Below are 19,377 nucleotides of genomic sequence, written 5' to 3' on the forward strand. Positions count from 1 at the left end.
CAGTGAAGGGGGAAAAACTATACTTACCGCTCTCTGAGGTCCTGACCACCCAACTGACGTCTCAGCACAGCCATTGTACTCTGAGCTGCGATCTGTGGTCGGCAACCTAGGCAACTATACAGAGAGACGAAGGGGTCAAACTTCAAAAGAAAGCAATTTTGCTAATGCAAAGCATTTGCAAAATTGCTACTGCATTCCTTATCATGTAACAAAAGTGTAGGGGATAGGAATACCCCTTTAAGTCAGGCATTTCCTAACATCTTATGGCCATATTTACCATAAACATTAGAAAATAAATTATGCACACTGAAAATACCTTAGTAGTAAGCCTATTCAGCCATCTACCTCATGGGAAAAAGAAGGCGCAATTCAAAGGAAAGAGAACATGTCCCAGATGGGATTTTCCAAGAAAATGTTAGCCAGACTGGTCATGATGAAACACAAATATACTGTATATGGAGGTGAAAGTGAGTATCATTTCTACTAGTCTGAGGTAAGAGTCACCTAATATGATGAGTACCCTGATAAGAATTGTTCCAGGATGAGGTTCTCCAGCAGTCAAACATATCTTCTTTCACTAGAGCCTTAATGTTATCTGCTGTATCCAAGATGTTTGCTAAAGATAGCAAGCCGATATCAGTGTTTACTTTACAGCCATGAATAAATCTGATGGATACTTTAATTATTCAAGTTGGACATTTGTAACTTCTGGCGACACGCCTCAGAGATGTTTGCTCTCCTTGTCTATGATTTCTTTCATAGGCTCATAGATGCTGGCTGGGCACCCGTGCCAGATCTTAGGGAGTTATGGGTAACATTTGTACTTTGCATCAGTTGCTCAGCACAGAGCAAACACACCAGACCCTTGGTTATTACTTGCAGTGAAAATGATATCTCTTGCTTCTGACATATTAAAAATGCAAGTTTTTCTTCTGGGATTAGTGGTAACAAACATTTAAACAGTGTAAGTGGCAGTGGCGCTCACTCTGCAAACGCTTGGATAAAATATTCTTGGCCTCCACTTTTACTGCATTGCTGAAAGAATCCTGACAAGAGAAGCAGTCACAAGTCTGCCTGCTCACAGTAAATGGCACTTGCTTAGCAATTTATCAATCTAGCATCAGCCACATTATCCAGGCACTTTATATTATCTATATCCATCTATCTATATACACTGAGCTGTGTTTAAAGTTTCAGTTGCCACAACCTAAAAATAAATAAATCTAAAAATCTTTACATTGCCAGTTGGGCTAGCAAGCATTTCCCTAATTTTCTTTGGAAGGGGTGGGCCACCGGCAATAAGCTGAAAATTTTAAGGCGTTTGTATAGGAATATATTGACATCATTTAATTTCCCAGCCATAATTTTCCATATCTGAAAGACATTTACAATGGAACAACTGGTGCAATCTAAAGTAGCTCACAAATATGCCCCCTTAAGCTATATTTCCCTGAACATTTGGAAAACAATTGAAGGTATTTTGTCCGTGACTAGAAAAGCTCTGTTTTCCTTTCTTTATGGAGAACCTATGTGTTCTCTGTAAAGAGAGGAGAGAGGGTGCAATAAAATAAAGTGGTCATATGTTAGTGATTTCATGCAAACATTTTGGCTGCTGTTCTGGTCAACAATGTCATAACTTAAAATAACAAATTAATGACCAATATCTGCCTTGATAAGGACCTAGGGGGAGATTTATCAAACTGTGTAATTTAATGATGATGGTAGAGTGAAATGGGCAAAATTGACCATTACACATGCCGACAGCGAGTGAGGAGAAGCGGGTATGAGCGGGGGGGGTTGCCACGGGGAGCTGCAGGGGGGGGGCTGCCAGTGTGATTACCTGGAGGGACGGCAGAAAATCGTTGCCAGGCTGATCGTTGCTGTTTTAGCATTGTGTGGGTTCGGCTGCTCACTGTTCTATTACATGAAACAATTATCGCCCATAACGGCTATAATGGCTTTGTGTAATGCAGCCTTAAGGCCAACTCAAAGAGTTATCCACATCTCAACTTGATATCCCCGATCTAAAGCATACATGCATGTGGTCACCACCGATTCTCATTTCATATTTATTCTCTAGGGGGCTGTAGAACACTGCAGATTTCCGAACAGAAATGGAAAAAAAAATTAAGCTGGACCAACTTCAGGTTTGGGTGTGATTGCAATCGAAGAGCAGGTTACAAGACTCTACTGCAATGTTCCCATAGTGCATGGAATGAAAGTTAGACTTCTTAGTTTCATGTACATTAGACAGTTTGCTGCACTGAGGGTGGGACTGCTCATTACTGCATATGAATATTTATGATGAGGAGCGGGCTGGCAGGGTGAATCAGTGCCCAGTGCACCGTCCCATCCCCAGTGCTCCAAACTGCCTAATTTACAGATTTAGTAAGATTTAGTAAAAATGGTGCTGAGGATGAAAGTAAGAAAATAATCTGTGTTATCAGTGTTCCGCAAAGCATGATAACATGGCAGCAGGTTAGTCTTCTAACCTTTTATTAGTTTCCTTTCGACATCATCTGTATGAAATGAGTTGCTCTGCAATATGTTAATATTTTGCTATGCTAAATAAAATAGAAAGAATACAGGATATAACAAGGATAGTAGCTAGAGATGAGCGAACCTCGAGCATGCTCAAGTCCATCCGAACCCGATCGTTCGGCATTTGATTAGCGGTGGCTGCTGAAGTTGGAAAAAGCCCTAAGGCTATGTAGAAAACATGGATATAGTCATTGCCTGTATCCATGTTTTCCAGACAACCTTAGAGCTTTATCCAACTTCAGCAGCCACCGCTAATCAAATGCCGAACGATCGAGTTCGGATGAACTCAAGCATGCTCGAGGATCGCTGATCTCTAATAGTAGCACAAAGCAACCTGCCAAAAAGACTACCTTGGAAAACCTTAGCACCATTTCAATTTAACTAATAATGCACACCAGTATACGTTTAATAGCTACCGGCTATTCCAGGCTGAATGTGCATGTGTTTTTAAAAGGAAGAGGGAAGTAGGAAGCTGCCAGACACCTCTGCAGAAGTTTATTTTCAGGGACAACAAAAGGATAGGGCATTGAAATTCCATATGTCTGAACATTCTCTTGACTAACATTATCTATTGGGGGAGAGTTGGGAGGCCCCAGCACGCATTTTGGAGTTGTCTGGTTTTGCTGACTATTCTCTAATGTGCATGGGGGTATTTTGCCTTCTACATAGTCCGCTTAAGCTGTATACAAGACTTACATTGTAATTGTCAGTGTACAAGGTTATGTTTAACCATGGTACCTGTTTTATGGCCTCCCCATGTCATTAAGTGAAATTTACCAAATTACTGTTTTAACAACTCCTGTCACCCTAATATAGTGTTCGAATAACTTATGTGAGTGAAGAAACAAAGAAGCTGTATGTCATCAATGTGTCATTACATTGTTTGTTGAGGGACAATTACACAGCAAGCACTTTGTTTGCACTTAGAAGTGTGCACAGCTTCCAATTAAAACTCTGATTTTACACGTCTACCGAGAAGACATAAAAACTAAGACTGACTGCTCTTAGAAAGGCTGTGCGACCACTGACAAATGAATACAAGTCTCTGATTTTGTCTGTCAATCATACGCCTAGTTAAAGATCAAGTTTGCTGGTTCAATATGTTACAATTTTTCGTTACTCCAATGCAAAATGTAAGTCTACCTTTTACAACTTTCAGACCCACTATTCCATTATTTAAAATGTGAAAATGTCATTTTTAATACTCCAAATGTGTTTATATTTAATAATACCATAAGTTAAAAATGGACCAGTAGCTAGGACAGGAGGGGACACATACATATTTGGTAGGAGTGTCTCACCAATGCCAAACTTTGGAAGATAATTTAAAGAGGTTGTCCAGGCTACACTAACTTGTCCTCTAACCACAAGATAGAGGACAAGTAAGAGATCGAGGGGGGTCTGACCTCCGTAACCCGATCTCCATATTGGCCCCCAGCTCCTTTGTTATGAATACAGCAAAGGGGGGAAAAAAAAAAAAAAAGAGTGAGACCCCATAGACTTACACTATGAGCCCAACTCTTTTTTTTTTCTCCTGCTCATTCTCCCGATCAGTACAGGTCTGAACACTCAAACCTTTCAGATGTCTCAAACAACAGGTACACTTCCCCCACCCTTACATTGCTTCATATATATCTAGTTGATGTTCAACACGTCCCTTGCCATCTTCACTACAACACAGTAGTAAGCTTGTACAGTACATATGTCAGATCATGGCATATCCATGATTCCTACAAAGCTGATTAGAGGGAAACTAGCAGCAGTTTAGACCCATCTAACCTTCTGTCTCTACAGCCCACAGGGTGCTGCGGTTGAAGGTAGGTGTCTTAACTTTATTCTCAACATCATTTTTACTTTGTTTACTCCCTATGCAAATTAGGTGGCTTGGCACACAACCCTCAGTGTACTGATCTGCCCCCGGCCGGCCTGCCCCTTCTGAATATTTATCAGACGCTCTGCAGTGATGTCACTCCGGTGCTCCTCACTGAAGAGCAAGGGACAAATAATCATTACAAGTTGCCGATCAATTGAAGTTGGGTCGGAAGGTGACTCCACCAGATTTTAAGTTTCTGTAAGGGCTTGGTGACTTAGCTTGGAGACGTTCTCTGTATTGTGGGTGGGAATAGATTAAGAAATAAGTGTGTATTGTCCTTTTTATTTCTTTTTTATTTCTGTTTTGAATTTTTGTAAAACTAATAAAATGTATTAACCCTTAGGGGACACAGCCAGTTTTCATTTTTGCGTTTTCGTTTTTCCCTCCTCGTGTATATAAGGCCATAGCGCCTGCATTTTTCCACCTAGAGACCCAAATGAGCCCTTATTTTTTGTGCAACTAATTGTACTTTGCTATGGCAGATGTAATTTTTGCCTAAAATGTGCCGGGAAACCAGAAAAAAATTATATGTGTGGTGAAATTGAAAAAAAAAATGTTTTTTTTTTTTTAATTTGGGGGGGGGGGGGGGGGGGGGGGGGTGTTGTTTTTACTCCGTTCGCCCTGGGGTAAAACTGACTCGTTATATATGTTCCTTAAGTTGTTACGATTACAACAATATGTAACATGTATAACTTTTATTTGATTTGATGGCTTGTAAAAAATTAAAACCTTTTAAAGAAAATATATGTTCCTTAAAATTGCTCCATTCCCAGGCTTATAGCGCTTTTATCCTTTGGTCTATGGGTCTGTGTTAGGTGTCATTTTTTGCGCCATGATGTGATCTTTCTATCGGTACCTTGATTGCGCATATATGACTTTTTGATCGCTTTTTATTACAATTATTCTGGATTTGATGCAACCAAAAATGCACAATTTTGCACTTTGGGATTTTTTTGCGCTGACGCCGTTTACCGTGTGAGATCAGGAATGTGATTAATTAATAGTTCGGGCGATTACGCATGCGGCGATAGCAAACATGTTTGTTTATTAATTTATTTATTAATTTTTATTTATAAAATGGGGAAAGGGGGGTGATTCAGACTTTTATTAGGGGAGGGGATTTTGTGTTATTAAAATACATTTTTCTTTTACTTTACACATATACTAGAAGCCCCCCTGGGGGACTTCTAGTATATGCACTCTGATCTCTCATAGAGATCCATGCAGTATAGTTATACTGCATGAATCCATGAGATGGGTGTTCTATTGCTTTTGGCTGCTGCAGCAAAAAGCAATAGAATGCCGAGCCGGGATCAGTGCCATTACGGCGCAGACCCCGGCCCGGGATGGATGCGGGGATCGCCCCCCCCGCAATCGCGCCGCAGGGGGGCGATCCCCCCACTAGACCACCAGGGATGAATAAAAGCAAGTATTTAGAAGCAGCTGTCAACTTTGACAGCTGCTTCTAAGTACTTAATTAGCGGGCACGGCGATCGGACCGTGCCCGCTAATAGCCGTGATCCCGGGCTACATGCGGCACCCGGGATCGCGGCAGTTCAGAGGGGGGTCGCCGCGCGACTCCCCTCTGAACTCCCATAGCGGCACGAGGACGTTCAGTAACGTCCTGGTGCAGCTATGGGTTAACTAAAAAAAACTGTGGGTTGGAATATGCTCCCTCATGTACCCACCAATGCCAAAATCCCATTGGACTCCTCCCTACATCTAGGACGGTCTTCCGTGATAGCCACTTTCATTCACAGATGAAGACTTTACCAAATTTAGAGTCACTTCCAGTTTAGGGCCTCTGAATCCTGTTTTTGGTAGCATATTGTTTGCAGATAGTTATAGCACAAATGTCCTCCCCAGTGACCACAAGCTGCCTAAGATAACCACAATCAGTAGTGAATTATAATAGGGGCGTTTCGGGCGGTAGCCCGGGGCCCTGAGCTCCTGGGGGGCCCATGACCACCCAAAAAGACTTATACTTTCAGTGGTGTATTGTCTCCTGGCTACACTTCTGCCATGATTTGCAAAAATCACAGTTTTTTTATGGCAATTTTGCACAAATCAGGACATCATGACATTATCTGTCCTGTATTATGAACGCCAGGCTAGTGCTGCCATAGTTACAGTGGGGTTGGGGGGGGCCAGGCTTGGTGAACAGCCCGGGGCCTATGGTAAAGTTAATCCGTCCCTGACCACAATAAATTTCTCTTGAATTGGTATCTAATAATTTCTCCCTTACGTTTGTACTCCTAAGGTTCCAGAAGGCTTTCAATATATTTGGTGAGAATACACTGTTTTTGGAGTTTTCTTTTTACAGTTCAGCCATCTATACAACCTTCTTGGACACCTGTGTTGGTTCTCTCATCCTGGGTATTCTCTAATATCTCATCCACCATAGCCATAAGAGCTTTCTCAAATACTTTGTCAGCAGCTAAGAGGACTATTCATTGAAAATCCACTGTCCATCTTACCCATTGGGGTGCTCAATCAGCAACTGATTTAAATTTTACAGTATAAACGCAGGAATGGCTATAATGGCTATAAAGATAGATCCTTGGTCGTCTACACTACTTGGACGCTCTTCAAGATATCTTAGGGCTGTATTACATAGCCCAATCAGTGAGGCTTATTACACAGCTGACTATTGCGCAGCATGGGCTGCATGCACATCGTTAGCAATGTCTGTGCATCCCTTGCCTTTAGTGTAAAATAATCGTACATACAAAAGTTTATACATACCTGTCCACATTCCCGGTACCTATATCTTTTTGGCTTTTGCTTGGCCCCGCAGTCGCAGCAAGAACTGCACAGCCCACCTATGCAGTGACAGGCTGCTCAACCAATCACTGGCTGCTGCCAGTGATTGGCTGTGTGGCCTGCTACCTGAGAGACCGGCGCTGAAGTCCCAATGACGGCTGCAGGCAGAAGCCAGGAAAATAATGGGGAGCGGGAAGAGGCACCAGGACAGGTATGTATGGACTTTATCATTTTCTTTACACATTCATCAGTTAATAGCCAAGCATCACTATTACACGTAGCATTGCGCAGTCAACGGTCGATGATTTCCAGTCAGGACCAAAAGACACGATCAGCTGATCGTTGTATTTAGTACACAGAGCGATAATCTGCCGAATCGCCCCTTACCTTTTTCTCTCTTCTCTTACCAAAAAAAAAATAAAAAATGGGGCACAGCAGGATGGTCCAGTACAAATTCTTTATAGAAGCAAACCACGATAAAACCTGATAACCAGCAGAAGTGCTTCAATCTGTGAAAACTTGGTCGTAGCATTCTTTTATTTTGTGTAGTAACCCATGCAATGACTAAGATCTTCATAGATTGAAACGCGTCAGCTGGTTATTAGGTTTTACCCTGGTACAGTGCTGGATCTTCTTGCTTTGTTGTTTCTACGGTGCACTTACACCTCTGTGCACCAAACAGGGCAGAGATTACTTGCAGGTGTGCTGAGCTGGATTGCTTTCTCTACACATGCTTTGGTCTCTTTAGGTACAGTACTCATACACATGAGATGGATGTCAGCCGACAACTTTCTCTCCTGATCCCTACATACTGTAGACAACAACTTCCACTGCTGAGCATGTATGTGTTCTGAATAGAAAAAGGAAGGGTAAGCTGCTCTTAGACTCCTCTGGTAGTGGATTATTTTAGAGGAAAAAAATATTGGTACAAAATACCAATACTTCTCTCCTTAAATATAATTTGTCAGGGGAGAGTCAGGAGCCACTCATATACTGTTTTTGCTGAAATTGGCATGTTTGAGCGACTTTTTTTTTTCTAATGGGCATGGAGGCCTTTGGCCAACCACTCATGTCCCTTTATACTTATTTTAAGGCACAACCTCTGATTTGTTTGTTCAATTAGTATGACTAAAGATATCCATACGCATGGGATAGCTGTTGCCTCTGTGATCATTCAGCTGGCAGTTCTCTCCCGATCTCTATGTATAAATGTTTAGCTTTGTTGATGCTCATTTGGTTTGAATGGAGAGAGGAGGAGTATGCCTGTCAGACTCCTCTGGTAATGGCTTATCTGAGAACCAAAAGATTGGGCATCCTCTACTGGGAAGTGTTCAGTAGGCCCCCACATATGTACACATAGATAGGTGCCACCATAAACCAGCATTTTCAGATAACATTTATCTAATGTGTATAAGGACATTTAAAGGCCGAATTAGATGACCTGAGCAACTCTGGAAACCAGCGCCAATCACACAAAAATCAACACCATACAACTGAAGGATAAAACATCCGTAAATAAGATACCATCAAACAAGACATTGGGAAAGTTACCCATGATTTAATGTGGGACAGAGTAACACGGAGCGTGTAGGGGGCAGAAAACACTATAACCAATACAAAAAGTTGGTAATATCATAAAGCATATTAGCAAATAATAATAATACTATCACAGGATTTTAATCTACTTTATATTCACTGACACGTTTAAAGACCGACAAACCGTCATATTTGAGAGGGATCAAACAACAACAAATTGGGGACTGGACATGTTGGATTTCACCATATCATAAAAAGGTCATTGCCAGAAATGCCCTGCACGGGTTTATTCCTTTTTACCGCATGGAGACAGACATGCATGCTTAGCCAAACTAAACATACATACTTATGGGGAGGTTGGGAGAGATGGATGTTACTCGGACATGCTTATCAATGTTACTTGGAGAGTATATTCACAGTGCACCAATGTAATATTGTCTAAGTGGAGAATTATCATCAAAATATTACATATTGGGGAGGGGGCTGATACATGTAAGAACAGTGGTCTTATTCTAACTACAAGCATTATTGGTTTTACTTAAAACTATTCCATACAAACAGTAAACCCTATTGATCCTTTAAATTTTGCTAGGTGTCAACATTTCTAGCTTCTTGGCCACAACTATACCAGACCCATATAGTCTTCCATCAAATAAATGTCATAATCTATAATCACATACTTCTTCCATAGGCATAGACTTTGTTTAATTAGATTAGGACAACCATGTGATAATGCCTAAAAAAAATCCCTATTGTAAATAAATGACAACTACTATTACATGTCATAAGTTATCAGACCACTGGATGGTCATTTTTATATCAGTACAATTTTTTCACATTAGCCGCCTTTTCCAAAACATCCTTGCTTGTAGTTGTATTAAGAGGAGTAGGGCAATATGCATGACTGATTTGAATAATAAGTTAATTTTATTGTTTATAATTTTTTGTTTAGGATGGCTGCACACTTTGAGTTTAACAATTAACAAGTATACCAGTAAAAAGACATGTGAACATATATCATGGTGTACCTGTGTATACTAATGCCTAAGTCCAGTCCATTTTCTGAAACTATACTTTCATTTTCCTGACTCAAAAGCATGGCAGATTACACTCGATCACCCCGCAAAGTGTACGTTTTGAGAACAGACATAATGTAGATTACACCCAGTCCATTAAAGTACACCCCAGTATACACAGGCATATGTTTTTTTTTTTCTAGTATCTTTATGTACTACAGCGTGCACTCAGCCTTACACTTGATCGCTCAAAGGCCTACAATAATTTTACTCCACTTCATTTCTGTAAACGGGCACACCCATGTCAGTCTGCTGCAATAAAGCTGGTAAGACAAAGTTTTGGGAACATGTTTATATAACGTGTATACTCATTGTTCAGAAAATGCTATGTGAATAAAGCACTGCAGATCAAGCACTGTTCATGACTATATTCAGGAAAAAAATAACACTTTGAAAAGGAACCTTCATATATATTTTCATTTGTCTATTTACTTTACGTTGACCTCTTACAACAAGCATGGAAGTATAGAATTCCTAACATATTCAAAGGTTGGCACATGTGACATTAAGGCCTTTGAGTTGTCAATGGCTCTACTGACATACTGCTTGATTCATGACCAGACACATGAGCCTGGCCAAGTAGTAAGTTAAAAGACCATGAATGGTGACTTTTACTCATCAGGAAACCTTGGGGCCAGTGAATACTAGGTTGCTGAAGCACAAACATCTCCAGTTGACGTCACTTTCCAAATAGCTAATTTATGGTCATTTCATATTGGGCACCTCCAGATAATTATTGACCATTGTTACATTACAAGGCTGATCATTATAATACATTTGCATTTCCCTAGAAGAAATTAACAAGGTCAATTCCTGCAACTCTGTAGTTCTAAGTTTCTTTGTTATACTAAACAAATGCAAAGTTTCTGCCACAGGAGACAAGTCAATTAGCCCTTGCTTGCCTATTGTCCCCATACCTGTCATAAATGTACATTAAGTATACCTTGTCCATCCCTGCAGTGTCCATAGTGACAACAGACCTTTATGGCATATTCTCAACTTAGATACTTCTCTTTTTAAAACGTGAGCTTCTAATAATCAAAATATCAGGAAATGCATAAAAAGCACTACATATGCTGGTGTATCAAAAGATATGTAGGCTATGGCCATACACTATCAAAATGACAGCTGTTTTTAATGGACACCCATTATTTATTGACAAATAGCGGTCGTTATTTTATTTAAAAAAACAGCCTGTATTTGTGTAAAAACGGTCGTTATTTGTCATTAGATGATGGACATGAAATAAATGACGGCGTTTGAACATACCCATACACTGGATGCTTGATATGAAAGAGCATATTTACCTATGGCAAGTATTTTTATGTACAGCATCATAAAATAATGCAATCCCATTAAAGGTGAACAAAATGTTAATGTGCACACCTTAGCCAACAGACCCACCTGCATTGGGGGAGGTGCATAAAACAAATATGGCAGGCCTGATGAAGATCACTCAGGTGGGAATGATGGAAGGATGACATCTAAGCACACAATCTTTCTGTAGTAATACATTGCCTCTTGTTTCCTACTCACAGTGTGTGAATGATGATGTCAGCCAAAGATAACCCAGTGTTGTAAACCCTTCAGCTAAAGAGCAACTGGCAATGTTCCCTTGCTCCAGTCACCTCTTTCCTCTCTTTACAGATCACTACGTGACCATCCATTGAGAGGACACAAGACGGTTTCACATTTTAACGTGAAGACATGACCGAAGCTGTCATATGAGCTCTTGGAGACACTTGAGTTATCTCAACTCAACAATGTACACAACAGGATAAAGCAAGCCTATACATTTACATGTAAACTTAAATTACACATACACACCAATAATTACTGTAGATATATACAAGGACTTTTCAGCTGTAGAACACTTCACATCAGAGATTAATACCCTGGCAGCTCAGATGGTTTATGTGTAGGAAGAACATACCTAGGAAGCAGGTTGGCAGTGGTCTCTGCTATGTCATCCACAACGCTAGCCCCCCTCTTTTTAACCAATCTGATAATTAAACACCATTCTTCAATATAGCTGAGTCAGGCTCACTACAGTGGTCAAGAGAAGGCGACGTCACACAGAGATGAAGTTGTGTCTTTCTACTGATGCTCTGGCAGCCATATTTAAATGTATGTAATACTGATGGCTAGAGAAAACATAGGAAGGCCTCAGAAACCTTGGGAGTCAGGTGACTTGGATTGCTACATTTAACACATAAAAACCTAACCTCTCCAACATAGAATTGCAATATAAATGCAATGCCTATGTCTAATCTGGCCATACTACCATACTAGTATGCTGAGGTTATCAGAGATCAATACATAAATCCTGTGGACATAACACATTATCATTGTAGCATCGATGACTACAAAAAGCTGTGATGTCAGTGGAAGGAAGAAACGCTTACAGCAGAATGCACCGCAGGCCTAATATGTTCCCACATTATTTATATCCTTATGAGACAATGACCAAGCCTTACAAGATGTATACGGATAATGTCAGTGCAATCGTCCTATAGGAAAGCCTTGCAGGCAAGGCCTTGGAAAAAGGTACATAAGCAGGGGAAACCTAGTAAAATGGCCCAATAGACATCTAGTACAGCTGTATTGCTGAATAGAATGCATTCATTGTGAGAAATAAATATTTAGCACTGTAATAGATATGCATGGTATGAGTGACATTGGAAGGTGTGGGGGTAGTCTCAGATAACAGCTTAACCCTTGTGTGCAAAATACCTGTCATAGTGGGTTTTTGTTAATAGCTGAGAATGACACAAATCTGTTCTATCAGTACGTCAGGATACATATGAGCCTTTGCTTATCTGTAGTCCTAGCCATACGCATAGACAAATAAGATGTGTACTTGACTGTGCGGACACTGGATTCATTGCATATGTAAAACCTACAGATTTGTCTAGGGATTGAATCAAGGCCTGGTGAAATAGATTTCAGATGAATATGCTCAGGTTGATTAGAATATAGCCCAGCAGTGGGGAGCTGAAGCACCATCCTTTTCTGCAGCCCAGAGCTGCTTTGCATTGAGATTACGCAGCAGTCTTTAAATAGATTTTGGTCATTGCTTAAGCATGCCTGTTCTCCCTCTGTAAATTAAACCAGTATTTATCCACTGCAACCTGCTGTAACATAGAAGAAAACACTATCACCCCATACCGAACAGGAGCGTCGTCTATGGCTATTGTTTATCATTCAGACTATTAGTGCACCATTTCTGCAAATGAGACAAAAAAAAAATCTGTATTGCAACAACAGTTCATTCTGATGTATCAGTGCAGGAGATATGGGAAAGGCTGACCCATTACACATAACGGCCATGCAATACGTGCAGCATCCCCTATATCCTATTGAAAGTGCTGGACCAGCAGCTGCAAATATCAAGGAAATGCCATAAAAATAGGGTGAAGCGAGGAGCTCCCGGGTGTCTGTGACCAGGCAGTCAGCCATCCAGCTGCTCAGCCGGAGATCTAGATGTGCTGCATACATTATTTGCCAAATAACACCATATTGAGAGGCCTAACATTGAATGTTAGTGATGTACAAAATGGTGGATGTAGACACAAGCAGCTAAATATACACAATTCCCATCCTTATGTAAATAGATAAAGCTCTAGCCGGTATATATATATATACACATAATGACAACCAGATAGACAGACAGACAGATAGACAGAATCAATGGCTATAGCTCCTGCTTTCAGATGTATTATTTATGTATGCATTGAATACAAAAAAAAACCTATTATTTTTCTACGAATTCCTCTCGTCTGATTCAAAGCACAGGAATAATGTAGGAAATTTGACAAACCTGATGTCATATAGCCTCGTGATGCCTGGGAAATAAAAGCTGGTGGAAAGTGTTTGTGCAGGCGATAGTCCTTTTCACTCCGGGACCTCATGCGGTCTGAGGCCCGGTCAGAGAAATCAGCACTAGGCCAGGCCCGGCGTAAGGTTGTACTCCGAGTCTTCTTCATTCTGAGGCTACCTGAAGCCTAATTGTCCAGCTGCATGAGACAGGCCTCACCGCTGTTCCCTTTTTTTCATCAAAACATTAAGCACACAGCTTGAGCATGGGCTGCAAACATTTTGCTGCTACCTCTTCTAGGAAGCCAGCTGCGGGTCCGTTCGTTTTCTCCCTCGAATGATCCAATTTTACACACGTCCCACAATGCATTACACTTCATTTGCAATCAATCCAGCTTATAGCTTCCAGATTCATGTGGAGGAAAGGCACATTATGTGGCTTCTCAGCCAAAGAAGGGGAGGGGGAGTGAGCAGAGATTTGTAGCGTGAAAGCTCTGAGATCCCAAACAATAGCTTGATTCAGCATAGGGCTGCTTAGCCAACTGTGAGGCACAACACAAAAGAACCCAGCAAATACTGGGAAAAAACACCCACAGAATTTGGTTTAAACCTGAAACCTTGCACCTAAGATCTTGCAGGAGCGGAAAGAAAAAAAAAAAAAAAAACAACGTCAATATCCCAATGGTTGTGGCATTAAAATGAGGAGGAGATGACGACGAAAGTAGATTTTTTTCCCTCCTCTCTTCACCTATCAGGCTCCGTGAAGCGAATCAATGAGGCAATCTAAATCGGCATTGCAGTAATCAAGGGACAATATTCATTCTTCACAGCCACACAGCTGTTCCTTACACACTGGGCGTGCAAAAGCCCCCATAGCATCATATCCCAGGCACGCGCCTGTACCAATTTTCACAGTGATGAAAGGGAGAAATCCTTGGATTGGCGATCAGCGTCTCTCCCCTTCTCTTGGTCCACTCGTAGCCTTTTCCTGCCACTGTTCATATTCCATTATTTATCGCTCTCACCAGGCCACTCCTTCAAGCTTAGGGGTCTACAATACAATTAGACCTAAACAGTTTGCTTTCAGGTATTCCCAGCTCTGCAAAGCTCGCTCTGTCCTCCGTTGAATGGCTCTGTGCCTTTGAATGCAGTGAAAAGCTATTGAAGGGCAGGAAGCAAGACAGCCAACCCAGTCTCATGCTAATCAAGAAGCTGTCTTAACCCTTTCACCTTGCAAAGTCAGTCTTGGAGCGTCATAGTCACACAACATACCATCAAATTGCTTGTTTTCGAAGGGGATCAGGTTGTATGTTAGTCAACAGCATTACAGCGTTGCCTATGTCGTGTCACCAGCTCCATTCCTACTGAAAGATCAATGCCATTCCACTACAGGGTTAAGACAGACACACTGATCCTGTCAGGCATCACATTTTAAATGTAAAACACCCTGAGGCTCTCTCAAACCTTGGCTGTAGTCCCAGCCTATAATCAGCTCTCGTCTATTTACATACAAAGCTGTGTATTTTTAGGATAGTCCGGCCCTCTCCAAGGAGGAAAGAAAATGTTTGTTTTGAAAAGAGAGAAGGGGCAAAAGCAGGAAAATAAAAGCGTAAGTGTCGGCATTAGTTCACTGTGTATTGATAAGGTCTACAGGACCAGGCATAGGTCTTGTGACAGCTGCACATTCCACTGTAGTACTGTACAAATGCAAGAAGTGTTATGGAAGAATCCTCTCCCTTCTGCTTTATGTTCCCTACCATCTACCCAATGGAACCCAGGACTGATGGCTTAGCTCACACTGGACTGAACAGCTGTTAAATGACTGACGGACACTGGTCAATAGATGTCACACCATCACACTACTATCTAGGGCTATGTTCACACATAGTATTTCCGTCAGTCTTTTGGTCAGTATTTTTTCAACCGAAACCAAGAGTCGGTTGGAAAAACAGAAACTGTGTAAATATTTTCATTATAATTTTGTCCTGTTAGTTCCACAACTGGTTTTGGATTAAAAAGACTGACAGAAATACTATGTGTGAACATAGCCTAGGCCTGCACCATTCACTTCACAGATACCCTACCAACTTATACGACTGACTTCCATCACCCCATTTCAAGTTACATTACATACCCCATAATACACAAGAACAGCAAGCAGTGATTAGTCGTAAAATTAGGGTTGTTTTGTAAAACCCCGACAATAACATGAATGGGTTAGATCAAGTTTTAGTATCATACTCAACATTTGTGCACTCTAAATCATGCATGATTATTATTATTATTATTATTTGGAGTACTATTATATCAACATAACTATAACATTTAACAATACAGGGGATTAACAACCATAATGATAAACCAGTAATAGACACACAATATATACTATATATTACATTAATTCATACTCTCATCAGCAATAACTAGATTGATACTCTGTGTTTGGTGTTTTCTTAACTAATTAACTAACCAAACTTCAATTCCGTATGAATGAAGTCGCTGGGTTACGGTTTCAGTTAATGCAGTCACCTTTACCGAGTCTCTGTTCACTCCAGTATACATCCAAAATTCTGCAGCCTCCTACACCTTGTCTTTCATCTCTGTCTAACACCCACCCATGTCCACCATTCTGCTATCGACCCATGACTGTAATTCTTCATGAAAATCTCCCACTCGTTTCTCCAAGACTTCCCCCATGCTGCACCTGTACACTGGAATGCTTTTACACAGTCAACTGCAATAATTTATTCCCTGTTTTGATCCCTAAACCCAGCCACAACTCTATATCACACTCTCTTCAAAGTCTACCATTTGCTTGCACAGGTCATGTAGGTGGCTGGCACATATATAAGCCCTGTGGTATTTACCTATGGCTGTTACAAATACTTCTGCTTACTTCATCATGGCACTTAACATATACCTATATGGTATACAGAGATCCACTAAGCAAAAACATACAGTAAGTCATTGCTATAGGGAAATTTTAGAGGCCAAATAGCCTCTATAATGGGTTCTAGCAAAAAGACAAAATACCAAAACGAAAAAAAGCTGAACCACTCAAATTAAAAGAGTAGTCCGGAGAAATTTTTTATTAAAGTTACACAAATCACCAATATACAATTATTACGGGAAATGCACATAAAGTGCTTTTTCCCCTTGCACTTACTACTGAACCAAGGCTTCACTTCCTGGATAAAATGGTGATGTCACAACCCGACTCCCAGAGCTGTGCGGGCTGTGGCTGCTGGAGAGGACGATGGCAGAGTGATGCTCAGTGTCCCTCCATTTCTCCGTGTCTCTCAGTGTCCCCCTGCCATCACCCTCTCCAGCAGCCACAGCCCGCACAGCTCTGGGAGTCGGGTTGTGACATCACCATGTTATCCAGGAAGTGAAGCCTTGATGCAGTAGTAAGTGCAGGGAAAAAGCACTTTATAAGCATTTCCCGTAATAAGTGTATATTAATGATTTGTATAACTTTTGGGGGCAATACAATACCTTTATAAAAATTTTCACCGGAAAACTAGAAAAAAATAACCTGAACTCTCGGTAATGATTCCCGCTGTCTTCCACCTCCGTGAAGAGAGTGGATACAGCCGGAGGACCGCCTGGAAAACTGGGATACAGCCTATGGCTATGGCTGTATTCCAGTTCTCCAGGTGGTCCTCCCTCTGTATCCACCCTCTCCACGGAGATGGAAGACAGCGGCAATCATTACAGAGAGTTCAGGTTCGTACAAACCCGAACCTCGGCAGGTTCGGACCATCCCTAATTAAAAGCATAATAGGGAAAAATAAACATACATATAATGATCCGCAAATGATGATATGTATAATGACAAGGACAAGGGGGGCTGACAGAAGAAAGCTACTACTATATAGCAAAAAGTTTATCCACATAAAATGCAAATGCGTAGCAGCAAGAAAAGTAAATATGTGTATGCAGGAAACACTCTATAACAGTGCTTCTCAAACTGTGAGGCGGGCCTCACCAGTGAGGCGCCCCCTAGTTGTTGGGGAGGCCCAGCTGATGAGCCAGTATTCACAAAATTAACATTGATCTGCACAGTCCTTTTGCTTTTTGCAAAAATCTCTACTTTAGCAACATTATTAATTTTGTTTTGTACTTAATTTATTAGTATCTAGTATGGGAGATGGGTGTAAGGCAGCCCTAGCATTATTTTCAGCTTTTAAATGGACTTTCACCACAGATGGTGAGGCCCAGGTATTGCCTTGGTCTGCTAGGTGAGGCTCCAGTGGAAAAACTTTGAGAAGCACTGCTCTGTAACATCATCATATGAAACAGCGCTCGGAAACATAATCTGTTAACACAACGTAAAGTATGGCCAGCAGCCTACTTTACATTGTAGTCAATGGTTAATTGAACTGCGGCCACACCCAACTGTGCCTGCAATGTAAAAAGATAATGGTCCTGCAGCCTATACAGCGGTATCGGCTGCAGGAATGTGCCAAGCTCTGTCCGGCGTCCAGCAGTATAACACAGACCGTCCGAGACCTACAGAAGAATATATTAAATATCTAAAAACTCTTTCCTTAAAATTTTTTTTTTTCTTTAACAGCTCCCAGCAACAGGGGAAAAAATAAAACAACAAATGAACTGTTCATACGTGCAAATATAGGAGATACGCGGAGAGAGTTCTACAGTACATACCATGATAATATGTGATGGTCTAGTGTACACTGTGCCATATCGGCGAAGAGACTATGGAATTTCTACACCCCTTAGGCGTGCAGCTCATGTGAGCACTTGAACAAAAACATATTGGTATGCACCCAAAGTGTCAACTATGAAAAATTATTAGTGAGAGTTAAATTTACATAGAAATGTGAGAAATATCCTGTATTCCCACCTTAACAACATTTTGGTAGCAGCATTGATTTATGGGATCCCGATGAAGTATGGTCTCTACTGGATTTATACTTTGTGCTTTCAAAGATGTTATCTGAATGGGACACCTGCTTTCTATTAATTGTATAGGCCCAAGAAAATGAGCTGTAATTGATAGGGTTACTACAACATAAATAATCATCCTGTTACATCAATATGACACTTTACCCTACCTATAGAAGGCCATAGAAGGGTCACAAGGTATGCTGTATATAGAGGAATAACTGAAAAATCACTGAAAACTGGAAAACACCTACAGCATATTGCATTCCAAAATCTTTTGTACATCCCAGTATTTCTTACAATGTGGCTTAACATAACCCTGACAGGTTCATGAGTAAAGTAAAGAGGAACTCAGGGGCGTCCAGTGCGTTAATAGAAAAAAATAGCTGCCCCATAAGCTTGCTACCATTGTTTGAAAAGGACCTGCCATCTTTCCAGGCAAATGTGATCACTGGCATTGCCAATGAAACTATTCTAGAAAATATTTTCTTAGATCTTTGGGTTGTGCTGTTCATCTGCTATTCCTGCTAGAAATGTATTAATAAATTGATAATTGGGGGTTCCCATTCCAATATGTGTGTCTGGCACTGTCAGCACTGATAGACAACATCAGGATAAGAGGTACCATTCATGTATAACACACTTTACCAAGTAGCAAATAACTCGTATTTACTTGAACATGGTAGAACAGTTCACTGCACGGTAATAAAGGAACATATTGTATCCTTTACTATGCTAAAATTTAAAAACAAAATGCCATGTGTAAAGAACACAATCTCTGATACAGGTTAAGGCTATGTTCACACTACGTATAAGTACGGCCGTTGTTGCCATCGGCAACAGCGGTCGTACTTTTTGCGCCTG

General features: G+C 40.9%; 1 protein-coding gene across 3 annotated transcripts in view; it reads right to left on the reverse strand.

The window, feature by feature from the left end:
- The window catches only part of STOX2 (storkhead box 2), a 161,509-nt gene that overhangs the window by 83,726 nt on the left and 58,406 nt on the right, over positions 1 to 19,377 (reverse strand). The window contains exon 1 of one of the 3 annotated variants that reach the window (XM_069977755.1): positions 13,610 to 14,253. The exons of 1 other annotated variant lie outside the window; for it this stretch is intronic. In XM_069977755.1, coding sequence (XP_069833856.1) covers positions 13,610 to 13,775 — 166 coding nt within the window. In that variant the 5' untranslated portion in view covers positions 13,776 to 14,253. Of the gene's footprint in view, positions 1 to 27; positions 58 to 13,609; positions 14,254 to 19,377 lie in introns of those variants that run through there. One more of the 3 variants, XM_069977760.1, reaches the window with a different exon arrangement.

This window comes from Dendropsophus ebraccatus, chromosome 7 (genome assembly GCF_027789765.1).
Source record: "Dendropsophus ebraccatus isolate aDenEbr1 chromosome 7, aDenEbr1.pat, whole genome shotgun sequence".
In the NCBI taxonomy this organism is placed as follows: Eukaryota; Metazoa; Chordata; class Amphibia; order Anura; family Hylidae; genus Dendropsophus; species Dendropsophus ebraccatus.